The sequence below is a fragment of the Hippocampus zosterae genome, chromosome 2, assembly GCF_025434085.1.
Source record: "Hippocampus zosterae strain Florida chromosome 2, ASM2543408v3, whole genome shotgun sequence".
Taxonomy (NCBI): Eukaryota; Metazoa; Chordata; class Actinopteri; order Syngnathiformes; family Syngnathidae; genus Hippocampus; species Hippocampus zosterae.
The window spans coordinates 35,531,439-35,551,649 of record NC_067452.1 but is presented as its reverse complement, the minus strand read 5'-3'; the positions used below and the strand labels follow the sequence as shown (position 1 = coordinate 35,551,649).

The 20,211-nt window shown below is 45.8% G+C and overlaps 2 protein-coding genes across 2 annotated transcripts in view; both read right to left on the bottom strand.

Moving 5' to 3' along the window:
* The window catches only part of LOC127591661 (copine-9-like), a 64,273-nt gene extending 59,334 nt beyond the window's left edge, over positions 1 to 4,939 (bottom strand). The window contains exons 1-2 of the mRNA XM_052051959.1: positions 4,707 to 4,939; positions 2,206 to 2,246 (exon numbers count right to left, since the gene is read on the bottom strand). Of these exons, the coding sequence (XP_051907919.1) occupies positions 2,206 to 2,246; positions 4,707 to 4,783 (118 nt within the window). The 5' untranslated portion in view covers positions 4,784 to 4,939. The remainder of the gene's footprint in view (positions 1 to 2,205; positions 2,247 to 4,706) is intronic.
* Positions 4,940 to 13,919: 8,980 nt separating this feature from the next.
* Positions 13,920 to 20,211, bottom strand: part of LOC127591231 (keratin, type II cytoskeletal 8-like) — a 114,960-nt gene continuing 108,668 nt past the window's right edge. The window contains exon 9 of the mRNA XM_052051159.1: positions 13,920 to 13,940. Coding sequence (XP_051907119.1) covers positions 13,936 to 13,940 — 5 coding nt within the window. The 3' untranslated portion in view covers positions 13,920 to 13,935. The remainder of the gene's footprint in view (positions 13,941 to 20,211) is intronic.

Here is a 20,211-nt window from a genome sequence, read left to right as displayed (position 1 = left end):
GAATGTGGGAGGAAACCGGAACACCCGGAGAAAACCCACGCAGGCCCGGGGAGAACCTTCCAAATAATGATATTCTAGCAACAAAAAGGGAAAACCAGTAAACTGTGAGAAAACATGTACAGTGGCTACAGCAAAGGCAGCTTTGGCCCAAAACCTTCACTTCAAAAAACATGATGATGAGTTTCACCTTTTAGCGTGAGACTGAGTATAGACGACATCAAAATAAACAAAAGAAAGGCTTCACCAGAAAAAGACTGGATGCGGGTGACCGAGCCAGAGCCCACTGACCCGAAGACGGCTGTGCACGGTGAATGCCCTTGAAATCTGACCCATGGAGCACGTTTACAAGAAAGAGTTGTCAAATAATCGAGAAGCTTCACACTGATAAACTCACCCAAAAAGACTGAATGCAGTCATTGTAGCAAAAGGTACTTCACTGAGGTAATGTACTGTAATTAACTCTGGGATGTAATTTTTGTTCTCATATATTTCCCCCTTACACATCCATGCATTTTCTGAACATGCTGTCGTCATGACGGTAACAGATGAGCTGGAGCCAACCCCAACTGGCTTACTTTTGGACGAGACACCCTGAACCAATCGCCTGTCAATCACCGGGCACATAATTAGAATTCAGTCACATTCTCACCGAAAGAGAATTTTGAGTTTTCAATTTCCCTATGAGAGAGAACCACAAGAAAATCTACACTCACGCTCGTGGAGTTCACCCTCTTGTGTGGAGTTTTCTGAGCATCGTACCCAGAAACTGCGAGGAAGATGTATGCATTCTAACCTGGCCAAACTCTCTTTATTTCTTTCTTTTTTTTTTTTCAACGTGACTGTACAAATTAAAAATACTACACTGGGCTACAATGAATGATGGAATCCTTTGATGAAGACAATTGTGCAAAAATATGTCCGACTGTACAAACTTTGAATGATGTAACCTTGGATGCCACCTTGGATTCTTGTTGTATGGAGAACAGTAAATTGCATGGTTGCCATGGCATCTGTGGATAACCCACTTTCGTCAACTTCAATACCGGTGGGCCATCAGACACCCTCTGATGTGGCTTTTAGTGCTTTACCGTCAGCGCTCACGTGCTCGGTGGTACGCTTTACTTGGACCAACTTTGCTAAACATCAAGCCTTGAGACAGACCGAATCATGTTTTAAACATCTATCCGCTCGCCATTGCTTTTTTTTCCTCTTGCAAATTGTATCCTGGGCTAATGAGGTCAGGCAGAATGATTGCCCACAGGTCTTAACGAGATGACCTTTGGTGCACTGAATATTTATACTTTCACACGTGTACACAGCGGATGTCGACATTGACCTAAGTTTCATTTAGTAAACTTGATCTTAAAGTGCTTTCAGAGAAGACATGAAATTGCAATCCAGAATTTATGCACATCTCGTCTGAAAGTTTTTTTTTTCCTGTGAATATTTAATGCTCTATTTCAGGCTTCATGTGTGCTACTTTCTCACAATGAATGGCCTGATTGAGTCATGTCGCAGTGATGCAGAGGCAATAATTATCGGTATCTTCCAATTTTTGGGCATCTTATGCTCTTGTGTGGACTATAGACATCCACACACAAATGAGCCCTTTCGAGTACTACAGTGTGTCAGCTGCAGGTTTACTTTGACAGGAACATTTAGCCATCGGTTTGCATGCTAAGCGCAGTCTCTGCAACATATCTCTGTCACAAGTCAGTATTTCTGAGATAAAACTGCCCAAAAGGTGCATTGAAACATTTGTCACGTTATGATGGGCTTACTACATAACATCCATACTGCAGCCGAATTACCAAAAATTTCTCATGCTCCCTTGTGTCTTAATTAGCGAAAGAGGGGCTAGAATTCTTGATGGGGGTATCTTGGGAACATGCACTTTCACACCTTGGCTTTTTACTCTTTGCAATATTCTCCAAGAATGACATTCATATGCCCTTGTGTTTTTTTTTCTTTTTTCTTCACTTTCGTTTGGATCCACGCTGCCACTATCTTGACCTTCCTTCACCACTGACTGTATAATTTCGCTGTAAGGTTTTGCTGTCCCCTGCATTGGCAATGTGGTGAAACGCCATTCGCGGCTGACCTTTTTGGCTTCTTTACTAATTTGAGAATGTTTGGCATTTTTGCCTTGGATGTGAGCAATGTGCCTGTCTTATTTTTGTCGGATGTGAAATAAGTCATACATACCAGGATCAGACTTGGAGAATGTGTCCACATCCAGAAGACTCCTGTGGGAAAGAAAATAAATGGTGAAAATCAATCTCTTCCATGATTAGATTCTTTTTCATGCCTGATAATTGCTCGAAATCTATAAATCTGTATGAAATAAATTAAACTTCATCTTGCATCTGGATGTCAGACAAGTTTCATTTTTTTTGAAAGTGAGAACCCAACTTATTTTGTAGGAAGGCTGGTCAAATTTGGCTAAATGCTACAACGTCATCAGAACGGCTCATTGTCAGCACACTAAACTTTTTGGGACTCAGAAATTGCCATTTGACATAGTCTCTTTGTTGGACTATTGGAAAAATGAACCATCAGCGGTCAAGCTACATTCCGACCCTCAACTATAGGTCACGAAATGCGGGTCGTGTTTGAAAGAACAATATCCCAGATAAAAGTGGCCAAGATGTGTTTCCTCCACAGCCTTCCGGGCTTTAGAGATAAGATGAGAAGCTCGGTCATTGAGGAAGGGCTCAGAGTAGAGCCTCTGCTCCTCCACATTGAGCGGATCCAGATGAGGTGGCTCGGGATATCTGATCAAGATGCCTCCTGGACGCCTACCTCGTGAAATGTTCCCGGGCGCATTCCACCAGGGGAGGATGACTCAGGACACGCAGGAGACACTTTGTCTCCCGGGTGACCTAGAAAAACGTTGGTCTCCATCCAGTAGCGCTGTATGAAGTGGCAGGGGAGTAGGAAGTCGATGCCTGACATTGTCCTATTTATGAATGAAATAGAAGTGCAGAACCTGTCTGCCTGTACCACAATCAAATTCACCAAAATTGCATTCGACTATATGCGCCAATCGTGAGATGTGGTTCAGGCAGGAGTAAAGTTTACATTACTTTTAGCTACCAAATTGTCCGGTGTTGTGGGTTCATGTCAAAGGAAACGGCCCCAATACACCACAACACACCCCGTGGCAAAGAGCGGTCCGCCAAATTCTGGCAAAAGGAGGCTTACATCAGCACGAAAATCAGGATGTGCAACATTTTACGCCCAAGCACTTTTTTGTTCATGTCAGAGTGATTTAAGTTACTGTTATATAATATGTAGAAAAACAGCATTACAGAATTTGGCTGGTAACCAGTCCCAGGTCTATGTGCACCAGGTCACCGGTGACCCGAATGAGGACAAGCACTGTAAATTCAGATTCAGAAAACTTTATTTATCCCCGTGGGGCAATTAGAGGCAATTAGTGTAAACAAAATTGATGGCTGGGCAAGTTTTACCCTGGAGCAAATTATTTCTCTTTTTACGCTTTCCTTTGACAATTTGTATTTTTTTAAAAAATATATATTTGTGAAATCTGAGGTCAGTTAATTTTCCGGAATGGATTTTGCTCATCCTTATATGTTACACTGCACATCGAAATGCGGTTCACTTCGAGGCTATATTTAAGAAATATTTGAAGCTATATATAATTTGACTATGGCAAATGTTTGTGTTTTTTTCGGGGACCGAACCAAAATTCAAAGACTGTGTCCACTGAGATGTGTCACTATCTCATGCGGGGTTGATCAGAGGAGGGGACTACACAAGAGAACCAGCCATTCATTATTGATTATTCAGGAGTGGACGGAAGAGACATTTAGTACACGGCTTGACTGACGGACACAACAAGGCTGGGTTTTACAGCTCAATTTAGTCAGTCAAAAAGGTGACCCGCCACTAAATCAGATGAGCCACGATGACACCAAACAGGAGCTTCATAGAAAATCCATTGCGGTTGTTTTGTTTTGGTTTTTTTTCTGAGAATTATGTGCCCATGATAAGATGTTTTCTGGCAATGTGCCTCCCTTTTTGTGCCAAAATGTATCTTAACATCCACAAAAGTGTGGAAAGAATCTGTTACTGCATCACGAATGACTGTGAATATCAATGTCCATCTTCAGAGACATGCCTACACTTACATACAGGAGCAATATAGACTTTAGCTATAAAATGTCTTTAATAGCGCCTATGCAGGCACCTGCTGCTCAGATCAACCATTTCCCTGAGAGCAGGGAAATCAAAAGGTCACTGATTTGGGAGGTGTGGGGGGAATAAATATAATTATACACACTCGGGGGTCTGCTAGAGGCTTGTCAGTCCTAGTGTTGTTATCGCAACACTAAATTTCAATGAGCACCATAGGAGACAATAATATATAATAATATAATCTAGATAATATTGAAAGCAATTAACGATAGATAGATAGATAGATAGATAGATAGATAGATAGATAGATAGATAGATAGATAGATAGATAGATAGATAGATAGATAGATAGATAGATAGATAGATAGATAGATAGATAGATAGATAGATAGATAGATAGATAGATAGATAGATAGATAGATAGATAGATAGATAGATAGATAGAAAAGTCTAAACTTTCGTAGTTAGTGAAAAATCTTACTGTTACAGACCGAGTTTTAAGGCTAACAACATGGGCTCGTGGATGCGAACGAGTTTGCCCTTACCGGCACGAGACGGTAACTTCTATTTTAGTTGCGGGGACTCTCGTGTTGAGTGGGTCGAATTCCCCGATGGTTGCCATGATGCGGACACCGGAGGAGACGCGACGCTAAACAGCATCCGAGTAGAAAGACATAAATGGGACCAACTCAACTCGGCCGTAAGTCCATTGTGGAGAGCGTTCTTCGTCTTCTCCGGAGAGCGAGTGGAGGAACTGAGAAAGAAAGGTGTGCGAGGGTGGCTGCGAGGGAGAGACAGAGAGAGAGAGAGAGAGAGAGAGAGAGAGAGAGAGAGAGAGAGAGAGTGAGTGAGAGAATTGGGGCGGGGGTGGCCGACTTAAAGTTTACAATACAAGTATATTTACTCGCAGTGACCCCTTTTGTGTCTATTGGGGGTGTCAAACCCATTTTCGGGCCACATTTTAGTTACCAATTCCCTTGGAGGGTCATTATGACTGAAATCATAGAAGGAAGACAAGAATAATGTTTTTTTTTAACTATTGTTGAAGTCAAGTCAAGTACAACTTTATTGTCAACATACAGCACAGATGAAATGTCTTCCCTCTCAAGACAACATACAACAAGAGGCTGCTGCTGTATATAAATGAGAATCATCAACATGAACTTGACTATATATTCTATAACTATTATACTAGAGTGACATTATTTTTATTATTCTTGATAACATACTTTGTTTTATGTTATCAAGAAATATCCATCCATCCATCCATCATCTACCGCTTATCCGGGGCCGGGTCGCGGGGGCAACAGCTTTAGCAGGGAAGCCCAGACTTCCCTCTCCCTAGCTACTTCTTCCAGCTCTCCCCGGGGGATCCCGAGTCGTTCCCAGGCAAGCTGGGTGACATAGTCTCTCCAGCGTGTCCTGGGTCTTCCTCTGGGTCTCCTCCCGGTGGGACATGACCGGAACACCTCACCGGGGAGGCGCTCAGGAGGCATCCGAATCAGATGCCCAAGCCACCTCATCTGGCTCCTCTCGATGGGGAGGAGAAGCGGCTCGACTCTGAGCCCCTCCCGGATGACTGAGCTTCTCACCTTATCTCTAAGGGAGAGCCCGGACACCCTGCAGAGAAAACTCATTTCAGCCGCTTGTATCAAGAAATACAGGTGCACAAACTATAGATAACATTATGGTTTCAAAACTACTTTTTGGAGCATCACATAAAATGTCCACAAAGTCAATTCTATACTGAAATAATTGAATTCTGTGCCATTCTTTGTCACCCATTCGCGTAATTTTCCAAAATAGGTGATATGTGATGATTCATCTCATTTGTCAGACCCCATTTCTACCCAGCAGTTAAATTCAGTCAATTTGGATGATCCAAAAAGGGTATGAACAAAATGTAATTAGTAAAAATGACATTGTGTCAACCTCTCGGGGAACAACTTCAATGGTACGATCAATAAAACTTGGAGATAATCATTTTGCACCATTTATGTTGAACATGAAAAACGTGTTATTCATAAAAGTGTCCTTGTGCTGTGTAAACTCAGTTATGTTCCTCTCCGTTAATTTCCCCACTGTTGGGGGCAACATGTTGGGGTAGCATGGTCATTTCCTAAACCCAGATGTTGGTGGTTCAGTCCCCCGTTGTAGCAACAACATTGTAGTGTTCTTGAGTAGGATACGGAACCTCCAATTACTCCTGATGCTACATGTACCATCAGTTGGTTAACAAAATGCTCTGCAAGTGACAACCCATTTTGCCAAATGAGAAATTAAAAACAACAATCAACGAGGATTACAATCGTTTTCTTGTCCAATATGCAAATGTATATAATAAATATATGGTCTTTAGGTATTTAAAAATAGAAGTACCGGTACTACCTTTTTATTAAAGAAGATGAAGCACAGTCTACAGAGAGAAGGCGCTCCAACTGCATTACTGTGATATTTTAAAATGTTAAACATTTCTGCTTCCAAATTTAATGATGTCTTCTTCCAAGGCCTGTGTTTCGCCACTCTAGCTTGCAGCTTTTGTGTAATCACGCTGAAAGAGGTGCACTTAGGAAGCATACACCGTACCTCAAACAAACTCAGCATTAGGACAAATAAATGTTTAATATGCCCAGAATCACATTGGTTCATCTCTGTCAGCATAGAAAAGAAGAGTCTTTTTGCTTTTTGTTTAATTGTTGGAGCCTCTCAAGTGAATTTCAATATACAGTACTGTACCATACACAGTTAACTGTTACATGATGTTCTGTAATTTCCTATGAGAAAAAAAAATTGAATCTTTTCTTTTTTTTAATGAGACAAATAGGCCCCCCAAAATCACTTAAATAACAGAATATCCCCGTACACTGACTCTAATAGGAAAATAAGATGATTTAATTTTAGTAGAAACTTAACAGTTTCGTAATAAGGAATGCTGCTGTGCTTTCCCTGCAATTTCAGTCACAGTAATAAATAATAAATAGATGGCAAGATTTCTAAACAATGTTATTGTTGAACTGGACAATGATATTACATTGCTGCAGTTGTTAAATTCAGCTTCTTTCATCTTTGGCAGCTGGACAAAGTAAAGCCTCTCCTTTCCAAATAGTAATTCATTCCTTTGTCGCATCTCATTTGGATGACTGTAAGGAACTTTATTTTGGAGACAGCCAGTCCTCCATCAAGCGCCTCCAGTTGGTCCAAAATGCTGCTGCGCGCATCTTAAGCAGTACTCATAAGAGGGAGCACATATACCTACTCTGGCATCCTTTCACTGGCTCCCTGTGTATATTTTAGAGATCTTTTAAAGATTCAATTATTTGTTTTCAAATCTTTAAATGGACTCACTAATGCACCTGCCTGGTCTACGGACCAGACACTATTAATGGTATTGAGGACTAACCCAAGGCTCAGAACCCAAGGCCTTTTCTAATGCCAGTTCTTCTGTTTGGAATGACCTTCCTCTGAACATTCGGCAAGCCCCCACACTGACCATCTTTAAAACTCATCTTAAAACTCATTTTTATTCTTTACTCAACATGAGTCACTGTTTTTGTGTCTCTTATTATTATGATTAAATTTTGCGCCATGTTCAGCACTTTTCACTGTACAATACTCAGTCTCAACTCATCTGTATTTATAAAGCACTTTAAAATAACCATTGCTGTATACAAATTATCTACTCAAGGGATTTATTTTCATCAAGTTCAAGTTCAAGTCAACTTTATTATCAAATGTGCTCTATGCGCAACATACCGCAAGGATGAAATTTCTTTCCTCTCAACCACAGGAGAGAGATAATATCTTTATGGCGGTTGTTCGGAAGTCCCATTTCAATTCTTTTGTGGAATAGCACTTTATTAAATAATATTTTAGAGTTATTTTCAAGATCCTCTTATTTGTTTTCAAATCTCTAAATGACCTCGCGCTACCTTACCTCTCTGAGCTCATCCGCCCCTACACACCTGCCCGGCGCCTCAGGTCTGCGATCAGACATTATTAGAAGTACCAAGAACTAAACTGAGGCTCAGAGGGGATCAAGCCTTTTCTGTTGCTGGTCCCTCTCTCTGGAATGACATCCCACTGAACATTCGGCAAGCTTCATCGCTGCCCATCATCAAATCCCTCCTCAAAACTCACTTGTATTCTTTGGCATTCGACTCAGCATGACTTAGATTTGTTCTTGGTTTTACTGTTCGGTGCTTTGTACCTTCTTTGTTACCGATTTGTTTTACTGTTGATTGTATATTTTAAATTGTACAGCACTTTAAGATTTGTATGCAGCGATGGCTGTTCGAAAGTGCTCTGTAAATACAATTCAATTGAATTGAATTGAATAGCAGTGCCCAGAAGAGTGATGCGAAATAGGAGCACTGCATGGGTCAACTTCCCACAGCCCATGTCGCGTTGTACTTAAGTATTTAGACAACAAAATAATTGAGATTGAATCAGCAGCGCCTCTGCTGGTTGTGGCCAAGTAGTGCACTGTTTAGGCTCAATTACACTAAGACACAGTCAACAATAATAATAATAATAATAATACATTTTATTTATAAGCGCTTTTCAAGACACCCAAGGAGACTTAGCTCCGCACATGAGAGCCATTTCTTTACAAAACACTCCTTACAAAGTGAATTAAAAATGACAGGAATATCCAAAAACAAATGAGTCCTCACATTGAAAACACCATATCATGAAATACCCTGTGAATCCTTCAAGTGGTTGTACAAGCATTGCACAGCCTCCAATCCAACGCATCATTCATATATAAACGAAGTGTTCTGTTGATGTTTTTTAAAGAAAAAAAAACTACAATCCGTTGCATGGATGTGCAGTTATGCCTATAATGTCATGTGCATCCTAGAATTGTATATGATACACATAGCAGAAGTCTCTGGGGAGCAAGAGCAAGTATTCCCTGAGGAACCCCCAAAAGTTTAATGTGGCAAGAAGTAGGAATCACATCAAAATGATTGCCTGCTCTTTTTTGAACACATCCAAAACTTTTACTTGAATATTAGATTCACTTATTTGGGAGTGATTGCATCACTGACTGAACCGTCTTTTCAGTGGAGCACTTAATCAAACTGCTCATGCAAGTGTGACCATTTAGCTCATAACGGAAATGACAACTTGTCTTATTAGTTACCTCATGTGTGAGTCGTCTTTTAAATTTTAAGCATTGAAGCAAAAATAACAATTGGCCCTAAATGAATGAATACTCAGGCTGATGGAGTGTGCACATTTCTGAATCATTATGAGTGTGAATAGACATCGCTGTGATTTGGTTGCACTGCGCATAAGCCGTCCTAGTGACTAATAGAGGATATTTCTTCAGCCTTTTTTTCAAGCTGTTGTGCCGAAATTGAACAAAGCAAAATTACAGAATGACAGAGCAAGGTCATATGTATCTGAGGAAATGATACAACTCCAGTCATTTACCCTCTACATTTATTGTTATCGATGAAATCGGATAATGAAGTAGACAGCAAAGCTCCGTGTGCAGAGTGTGCTTGTGGACTGACAGATAGTTATCCAAGGAGTAGAAATCCTGTTTGATTTCCATTCAACTGTGCAGGCAAGACGCCAGATACTAAAGCCAGTTGGGTATTTGATCTTCTCCCTCCTATTATACATTGAACACAGTTTGATCCCATGAAGAGCTGCCTGCAGCCTTTGAAATCATGATCCCATTTGATTCATAGAGACTGAAATGCAATCGAATCTTGACAGATGAAGGCCCCAAAACTTGTACTAAACTTTTCAGGGGATAATAAAAGTCTGACACAATAATTCGGAGGTCGAACCGGTGACGTTGGAACCGTGACGTTCTCAATTCACTTTCGCGTTGCACATCCGACGTTAAAGATTAACTCAAAGAGGTTGGGGTGGTGTGGCGTTAATGCGTGACAAAAGTTGCTTGTCAGCCACAAACAAATGACAAGTGTACAGCATTACAGAGAATTTCAAGGGATACCTCTTGTCATGACTCTGTTATGTTTTGTTTCCTTCTCCAGCCGGAGTGATGGACGGTTCCTTCCAGAGGCACACCCGTTACACATCTTAATCAGCCATGTAGAAAAGAACTGCCATGCTGACAACCGGTTGTCAGTTTATTCACCTCACCTTGCTCACGACTCTGTCACTGTCACGTTGAGCCCGAGGGGATGAGGGATCGCCTCGTGCACAACAGAAAAAAAGAGGTGGATCCCCGGAGAAGCAGACAACGAAAAGATCTTGTGAGAACAAAGGGTTTTTAATAAAGAACAAAAGGAGCCCGAACAGGGAAAACGGTAACAGAAAACTCTGGTCAAATAAGGACCAGGAAAAAATAAGGAAGACAACTGAAAACGCTCGCGAAACGATAAAGGGCGAGGAACAACCGAGATAACAATCTGATCACTATAAGAGGTACGCGAATGATCGAGGCCGTAAGGCAATAGGGCAGCGAGAAATAGTCGAACGACGAGAATAGCAAATCGAGAGCAATGGCACGGTAAGGAATTCTCCGGCAGTGGGAGAACTGCCGGAGTCTCATTAATATAGGAGGGTAATCAGCCCGAAATTACGGACAGGTGCGCAGATGGCGGGAGAGAAAACCCGCCACCTGCTGGCGGACACGCGACGTGACAGTACCCCCCCCTCAATGGACGCCTCCCGGCGGACTACCCGGCTTGGATGGATGTGCAGCGTGGAAGTCGCGCAAAAGGGACGGATCAAGGATCCAGGAGCGAGGCACCCACTGCCGCTCCTCAGGCCCGTAGCCCTCCCAGTCGACCAGATACTGGAACCCCTTTCCCCTGCGCTGAGAGTCCAGGATGGCACGAACCGTGTACACCGGGTCACCGTCGACGACCCGCGGAGGGGGCGGCGGCGTGGGAGGAGGAGCCAAGTCACTGGAAGACACGGGTTTGAGTAGGGAGACGTGGAAGACGGGGTGAACCTTCATGGTGGGTGGCAGCCGGAGCCTGACTGCAGATGGACTGATGACGGCCTCGACCTCGAACGGTCCAGTAAATCGGGGTCCCAGTTTCGCAGACGTGCCGGCCAGCCGAAGATCCCTAGTCGCCAACCACACCTTCTGTCCTACCACGTATGAAGGAGCCGGGCGCCGGCGACGATCCGCGATCCGCTGGTTCCTGGCCCCCGTGCGGGACAACGCAGCCCGGGCCTCCTTCCACACGCGATGGGCCCGCTTGAGGTGGTGCTGCACAGAGGGGACCTCCACCTGCCCCTCCTGGGACGGGAACAGCGGCGGCTGGTACCCGTAGGCGGCCATGAAGGGGGACCTACCAGTGGCAGAAGAGACGAGGGTGTTGTGCGCGTACTCCACCCAGGGTAAGTGGTCGACCCAGGATGAGGGACGGTGAAGGCACACACAGCGGAGGGCCGCCCCCAGATCCTGGTTGGCACGCTCGGCTTGTCCATTGGACTGGGGGTGGTACCCCGAGGTCAGACTGGCCGTGGCCCCGAGGGACCGGCAGAACTGCTTCCAGACGCGGGATACGAACTGGGGCCCCCGGTCCGAGACAATGTCCAGTGGAATGCCGTGGAGACGGAAGACGTGTTCGACAAGGAGGTCGGCGGTCTCCAGCGCCGACGGCAACCTGGACAAAGGAACAAAATGAGCCGCCTTGGAGAAGCGGTCCACGATCGTGAGTACGACAGTTCGACCCCGGGAAGGCGGGAGACCCGTGACGAAGTCCAGGGCGATGTGGGACCACGGGCGAGGAGGAATGGGCAACGGCTGGAGCAGTCCCGCCGGCGGCTGATGGGACGACTTGCCGCAGGCGCAGGAGGTGCAGGCCTTGATGAACTCCGTCACGTCGTTGCGGAGCTCCGGCCACCAGAAACGCTGGGCGACGAGTTGCACAGTCCGGTTCACCCCGGGATGACACGCCACCTTGGACCCATGTCCCCACTGCAGAACTTCAGATCGTAAGGGAGGAGGTACGAATAGCCTCCCTGCTGGGCACTCCGTCGGCACCTGAACCCCCTCCAGGGCTGCCTGGATCCGCTGCTCAACCTCCCACTGGACGGCCCCCACGACGCACCGGGTCGGGAGGATGGTCTCCGGGGATCGATCCCTCCCCGCAGGCTCGTGGAGACGGGAGAGGGCGTCGGGCTTGGTGTTCTTAGACCCGGGAGAGTAGGTGAGGATGAAGTCGAACCTGGTAAGGAAGAGGGCCCACCGGGCCTGACGGGCGTTCAGTCTTTTGGCGGAGCGGAGGTAGGCGAGGTTTTTATGATCCGTGTAGACCGTAAAGGGTTCCTTTGCCCCCTCGAGCCAGTGCCGCCACTCCTGCAAGGCGGTCACAACTGCCAACAGTTCACGGTTGCCCACGTCGTAATTGGACTCGGCGGAGCTGAGTCGACGGGAGAAGAAGGCGCAGGGGTGCAACTTCTGGTCGACCGGAGAGCGCTGGGACAGCACAGCCCCCACCCCCGAATCCGAGGCGTCCACCTCCACGATAAAGGGGAGATCAGGATCAGGGTGCTGTAGTACGGGGGGACTGGTGAACGCCGCCTTCAGGTTTGCGAACGCCGCATCCGCGGTCGGATCCCACTTAAATGGGGTTTTAATGGACGTAAGGCGGGTTAAGGGGAGCGCCTTCTGACTATAACCGCGGATGAAGCGTCGGTAGAAGTTGGCGAACCCCAGAAAGCGCTGCAGTTCCTTGCGATTGGCTGGAACCGGCCAGTTAGTGACTGCACGCGTCTTAATGGGGTCCGCCCTTAACCTGCCCTGTTCAATAATGAACCCTAGGAAGGAGATGACGGGGACATGGAATTCACACTTTTCTGCCTTGACGAAGAGCCGGTTCTCCAGTAGACGTTGTAGCACCAGCCTAACGTGTTGCTGGTGCTCGTGTAATGACTGGGAAAAAATTAAAATATCGTCAAGGTAAACGAAACAAAAGATGTTTATCATGTCCCTTAGCACATCATTGATTAGATTTTGGAAAACGGCAGGGGCGTTGGTGAGCCCAAAAGGCATAACCAGGTATTCAAAATGACCCAGAGGGGTCTTAAAAGCCGTCTTCCACTCGTCACCCTCCCGGATGCGAACCAAGTGGTAAGCGCTGCGCAAGTCTAATTTGGAGAAAATGGTGGCTGAATGTAATGGAGCGAAGGCGGAGTCCAACAAGGGTAGCGGGTATCTATTTTTAATTGTAATTTCATTTAATCCACGATAGTCCACGCAGGGCCGTAGGGATTTATCCTTCTTCCCCACGAAGAAAAAACCCGCCCCTAACGGTGAACGCGATGGTCTAATAAGACCTGCGGCGAGCGAGCTGTTTATGTACTCCGTCAATGCCTCGCGCTCGGGTTGGGACACCTGATACAGCCGCGAGGTCGGCAACGGAGCGCCCGCCTGCAGGTCTATAGCACAATCGTAGGGGCGGTGTGGAGGCAAAGAGTGGGCACGATCCTCGCTGAACACCTCCTTTAGATCCCGATAGCAATCCGGCACTCCGTCAAGGCAGATCTCCTCGGGGGGCGTGACACGTTCATGCTTCCCGACGGCCGATTGTAGACAGTGCTGGTAACAATATGGGCTCCAGCTGTCTATCGCTGGGCGCGCCCAGGAAATCACGGGATTGTGTGTCTTCAGCCAGGGTAACCCGAGAACGATCGGGGCATTGCGAGACTGCATTAGGTAAAAACGGCGATGTTCGACATGGTTGCCGGACAGTAGAAGTTTCAACGGCTCCGTCCTATGCGTAACTACCGCCAGGAGGCGCCCATCAAGATCACAAACCCGCTTCCTATCTATCAACCTCTCCACGGAACAACCCAGCTCGGATGCGAGATCGGTGTCCATTACACAGTCATCTGCCCCCGAGTCTACCAGAGCCCGAACCCGCCACGACCGGGACCCCGTTAATATCTCCCCCTCGAGTTCGAGTCTGTTGGGGTGTCCAGGCCGCGAGTCGACTCGCCTAGACTCGAAGGGGGGCGCGCGCGGTCGTGACTCACAGTACTCCTGGTGGGCAGGGGGTGACGACCCCGGATGGCTGGTTGCGGCGTGAGGAGATGGTGGAACGCCGTCAGTCGTCGCTCGGTCGCTGAAACGACGCTTTCTTTCCTCCGCACCGGCGTCCCTGCCTCCCAGCTGCACCTGTTCCTCCGTGGGTGTTCGTCGGAACTGGGACCGATCACCTCCACGCTCCCGGCTTCGCTCCCTCAGGCGATTGTCCATGAGGAGGGAGAGGTCGATTAATTCCTCCAGGTTGGTGCTGTGGTCGCGGGTCGCCAGCTCGTCCTTGAGTTGAGGGTTTAGCCCGCGGCGAAACAGGCCACACAGCGCCCGATCACCGTATCCACTCTGGGCGGCCAGGATCCGGAACTCGATGGAGTAATCCGCTACCGATCGCTCTCCCTGGTGGAGGGCGAGTAGCCGGCCCTCTGCCTCTCTGCCTCGCACGGGATGATGGAACACCCGGCGGAACGCAGCCACGAAGTCGGGGAACGAAGTACGGAGATTCGGCTTAGCGTCACTGGTCGCGATCGCCCACGATGCCGCCGGACCTGTTAACAGACTCATGACATAAGCCACCTTGGCGGCGTCATTAGCATAGGCAGAAGGCTGTAGGTCGAATATGAGAGAGCACAGGTGGAGGAAGTGTCCACACTGCCCGTGCTCGCCCCCGTAGCGAGGGGGGTGTGGAAGCGATGGCTCCCTCGTCATAACGGGATATGAGGAGGGCGCTTCGGGAATAATAGAACGAACCCCGGGGGGAGATGGTCTCCGCTCTTCCACCCGGACCAACCGAGGTTCTAAATCATCGGACCGATGAGCCAGCATGGAGACCGCGCCACGGAGTTCCCTAATGGCTTGGCCCTGCTGACTCATCTGTTGCTCTTGTCGGGAAAGAGCGGACAAAATCCTTTCGATGTCTGCGGGATCCATGGTGGCCGGAGAATTCTGTCACGTTGAGCCCGAGGCGATGAGGGATCGCCTCGTGCACAACAGAAAAAAAGAGGTGGATCCCCGGAGAAGCAGACAACGAAAAGATCTTGTGAGAACAAAGGGTTTTTAATAAAGAACAAAAGGAGCCCGAACAGGGAAAACGGTAACAGAAAACTCTGGTCAAATAAGGACCAGGAAAAAATAAGGAAGACAACTGAAAACGCTCGCGAAACGATAAAGGGCGAGGAACAACCGAGATAACAATCTGATCACTATAAGAGGTACGCGAATGATCGAGGCCGTAAGGCAATAGGGCAGCGAGAAATAGTCGAACGACGAGAATAGCAAATCGAGAGCAATGGCACGGTAAGGAATTCTCCGGCAGTGGGAGAACTGCCGGAGTCTCATTAATATAGGAGGGTAATCAGCCCGAAATTACGGACAGGTGCGCAGATGGCGGGAGAGAAAACCCGCCACCTGCTGGCGGACACGCGACGTGACAGTCACCAAGTGTTGAATTTTCTAAAGGTTCTCTTATTCACGCCATATACTACTCTCGCCACCTTTTTGTATTTTCTTTGTAAGTCATCTTTGGTCATTTAGCGGAGTCACAGTTTTGGTATCATACACGTTTTGGGTTTCTCTTGCACTGTAATTAATATGTCCTCTACGTTACACTCATGAAGGTCAGAGTGCTGTTATGGTCCGGTGTCTCAGCGGCTTAATTGTCGAGTGCAGACTCCGGTTGCATTATGGACGCAACGCCCACAACGTCGCTTGCGCCCTTCAGGATATTCGAAGAGTTGAAAGACAGCAGATCCTCCCTCGGGCGGTTAAACTTATCTGCCATTTCTTTCCCATTAAAAATGCTCGGCACGGCATTTGTTTTTAATGTTACCTGCAAGGCATGTCTCCTCTCCAAATGTAAATCATTCCTTGTCCCGTGTATTTTCACTGCTCAAGTGTGCATGCCTGCCTGTTCTTGTGCAGTTGTGCGCATGGAGGGACGACACAACTTACGTAAAAATAGTTTTTGTAAAAATTGTGGAATATCATGCCATTGTGCACCATGTTTACCGTTTACTGGCGCACCCCTTGCAAATTTTTGCAACGCGTTATGCCATTGTTTTTCTTTGTGTCCTCCTCATTGTCCAATGTGCCTATAGTCCAGCAGTAAATTACATAAATCGCGTCTTGTTGGACGCATGTTGCCATAAAAGTGAATTCGATCAATATCAAGGTGTATTTTTCAACTCTTATGCATGTTTTACCAAGCTAAAGGAATTAATTACCAGACACCAAGTCTCATGTAAATTAAAGAATCCTTCCTTTAAGTAAGAATGCAACATAAAGACATTGTCCAGAGAGTGTGGTGAATCGCTAATGTTTGCCCCAAGCACTGTCAGCTTGCTAGTCAATCACCAGCTTGCTTTCTCCTTATGTTTGTTTAGCAAAATGTTTGCCTTTATTTTTTACAGTGCACTCAAAGGAGTGAAGACCAGCTTTTACACTTAGCGGACACCGTTTTCATCACACTCCCGTCACTTAAGTTAAAAGGGGCAGATGGAACGTTGACTTTTCAATGACTTGTGTTGACGTTTATGTGGGACGAAAAAAATCCTTCTTTAAGACATGTGGCCTTGATGGATTGAGGCTGGAAGACAGGACTGTTACTTGTCTGTATACATTGTCAACCTTGTGGTTGGAAAAATGTCTAATATGAAAACATTATGAAATTAATAATGAATGCAAATCATAGAATAATGAATATACTGTACAGGATTAGTAATGTAGGTAAATAATACACTTCCATGTACAGTGTCATGGAGTCCCAGATCACTCGTCAAACATATCATTACACAACCAAGCAAATGAGCTAGTAGTTGCCTGTTCATGCAAACATGTTTGTTCTAGAGCCCTTCTGAATACTGTGGTAGTGTGATGGAGCTGTGTGGCTAATTTGAAATTCATCGCCCCAAATAAAAAGTTATCTCTGTCCGTGGCTTGTCAGCTCGGTTGAGTGAAGAGCCGCCCGCCAGACTCCGCAGAAGCATTATCGTGTCAAAGTTAACAGGTAAGCAGAGTCTCATTGTAAACAGAAATAAGCCTTAGATATCAATGTTATCAGCATTAGCTTCTTATCATGTTGTCATTGAGGGTACAGAAGCTATCTGAGTTTGCTGCTGTAGGTTGCATGCAGCACATGCACAGATCGGTGTCAATGTTCAAGCATTTATTCAATGGTAAAGGACACTCTTTGGGTGTCATTTTGGCCACTTGGCGTTGAATTGCTGCCTCAATTGAGTGAAATAAGTAAAAACAAATTTCGAATGGGTGCTGGCTTTTTTCTTCATGCTGTGACATAGTAGCCCTCACCTCATCACAACCCCTTGTCCTGCCCCGGGTTGTCATGGAAATGAAAGGCATACTTGGCAGTGGCCCCACAGTACAAGGCAGTGGAGTGACCGTGGTCTCATTTTCAGTAAAGAGAACAGCTTCAATCCCCTGTGAAATCATCCACTTGTCTGTTTGATTTAAAATAACAGTTGCGTGTAAAAAAAAATACACATACAGTATGGCTAAGCTGTTCATTAAAACCTTCCATAATTTGAAAACACAGTTTCGATTGCACGGTTTGCTCAATCACATTAATTTTGCAAATTGTCACGGAATTCTTTCATTGCAGGTCACTGAGGCATCCCATTCAATCAAAACTTATCAGCCCCCGCTATTTGAATGTCACCTTCCTTATAATGAGTAAAAATAATTTATTCAAGTGGTATGAGCAGAATGGATGCGCCATGAAAAGGAAATTTACAAGATTCATCCTTTTAGCATCCTATAGCCAGTTTTAATTAAATGCTGCGCTCTAGTGGCAAAAATACGGAGTTGCACGAGGACTCGGCCCATTCCTTGTTTCTCCCTTGTCAGAAACACAAACAAAAAAAAGCCAATATTTTAATTACTGCAGTATATCAGTTAGTCATAAGAAACGGTATAGTATTTTACAAAACGTTGCATGCTGGTGCATTTAAGGCAGGCATGTCCACTGTCCTGCCTGTTTTCCAGCTCTCCCGGCTGCAACACACCTGATTCAGATGATCAGCTCATCAGCCAGCTTTGAATCAACATTAGACCGTTCCTGATTATTTGAATCAGGTGTGTTGATCTTGGGAGAGCTGGAAAACAGGCAGGACAGCGGCCCCTTGAGGACAGACTTTGGACACCCCTGATTTGAGGTAGGGCGGCCCGGTAGTCCAGTGGTTAGCACGTCGGCTTCACAGTGCAGAGGTACCGGGTTCGATTCCAGCTCCGGCCTCCCTGTGTGGAGTTTGCATGTTCTCCCCGGGCCTGCGTGGGTTTTCTCCGGGTGCTCCGGTTTCCTCCCACATTCCAAAAACATGCGTGGCAGGATGATTGATCACTCTAAATTGTCCCTAGGTGTGAGTGTGAGTGCGAATAGTTGTTCGTTTCTGTGTGCCCTGCGATTGGCTGACAACCGATTCAGGGTGTCCCCCGCCTACTGCCCGAAGACAGCTGGGGTAGGCTCCAGCACCCCCCGCGACCCTAGAGAGGATCAAGCGGCTCGGAAGATGAATGAATGAATGATTTGAGGTATACAAGTCTTGATTTAAATTGCCACTATTCCATTTTGACTCGGGTGACACGGTGACAAAGTGCTTAGCATGTTAATCCCATGAAATTAAAATAGCCATAGATGTAGAGGTGTGTGTGAATTGTATCTCCAACTCACCTGCCATCGTAATAAATACACACACACACGCACACACACACACACACACAGAACTAAATTTGCAATCAGTAGGTGTTCTTGTATTCATCCAGTGCGTGCTATTCTGGAATTGACAAATGATTCCTCCAAACTGGTGTCGCTGTCATTGTTTTTGTTGCTGTACAGTAACGGTCAAAGATTTTTGACACACCCTCTTAAATTCTCTTTTATTTGTACTTTATGGTACCCTCACTTGCATGTTCACTCCAAAACGACTCAAACGATTTCCAGAAGACACTGAGGAGTGGTGTGGAGGGAATCCAAGTGTGAAATGAATCAAGGTATAAAAACACTCACCGATGGCAGATGCATTTTTTTAAACTCTACCATTCATCATTGTGACATTACTGCCATCTGCAGTAAAGCTATAACAGTGTTCATCTGCAAGATGTCCATGGACGACAACATTGACTTTGTAGTACAGAGGATATTTAAAGTCTACACACCCCTGTTCAAATGACAAGTGTATGCGATTTGAACAAATGAGACCACCATAAATCATTTCAAAAGATAATCCAACCTTCATGTGACCTACAACATGTACAACAGCATTTTCATTATTGTTCTTGTTCAGTAAAAATAATCGATGTAAAAGCGTGCACACCTTGCGGGGACTTGGGCTTGTGGCCATGCTCGGATTTAACCAATCAAAACTTATTAATGGAAGAGAGCACAGAACTTCCACCGTTTAAAGGGCCTCTGATTAAAACCAGATCAGGCTCAGCTGTGTTCTCATAATCTATTAGTGACAATTTTCTAGTCACATTTTATTGCACAGGGCGTGGTTTATAGAGAGATTCCAATGTAACAGAGAGCCCCCCTTATTCAAAGGTATCAGGAGTAGAAGTGGGCAAAAGAATTTCAAAGGCATTCAATTTGCAAAGGAACAACACCGATATTACCAAGAGTTTTTCATCTCTCCGAAAAAGATGAGAAGGTAAGAACTGGTCATAAAGGTCTACAGCAACATTGACGGAGTTGCAGGAATAGTTGGCAAGTACTGGCTGTTTAGTTCATGTGACAATTTACCATCATCTATATCTGGGCTACAGGGTCGGGTGTCAAGATGGAAGTCTTATCTTACCTCTCCAAAAAAAAACCCCAAACAAAACAAAACACTTTGAACTACAGTTTGAAATAGCAGCAGCAGTCAGTGTTAGTACAAAACCTGCAGGCTTCTTCTTAAAAGGGAAATCAACCCAAACATTGTCTTTACAAGAGTATCTTCTTTGCAGCCCCACTTGTCTAAACACGGCATTCTGATATTGCGTGTGTGGAATATGAATTTAAGCATTTTGTCAGGTTTAGCGCAGTAGTAGAGGGCCCAAAAAGCAGGGAGGCAAGA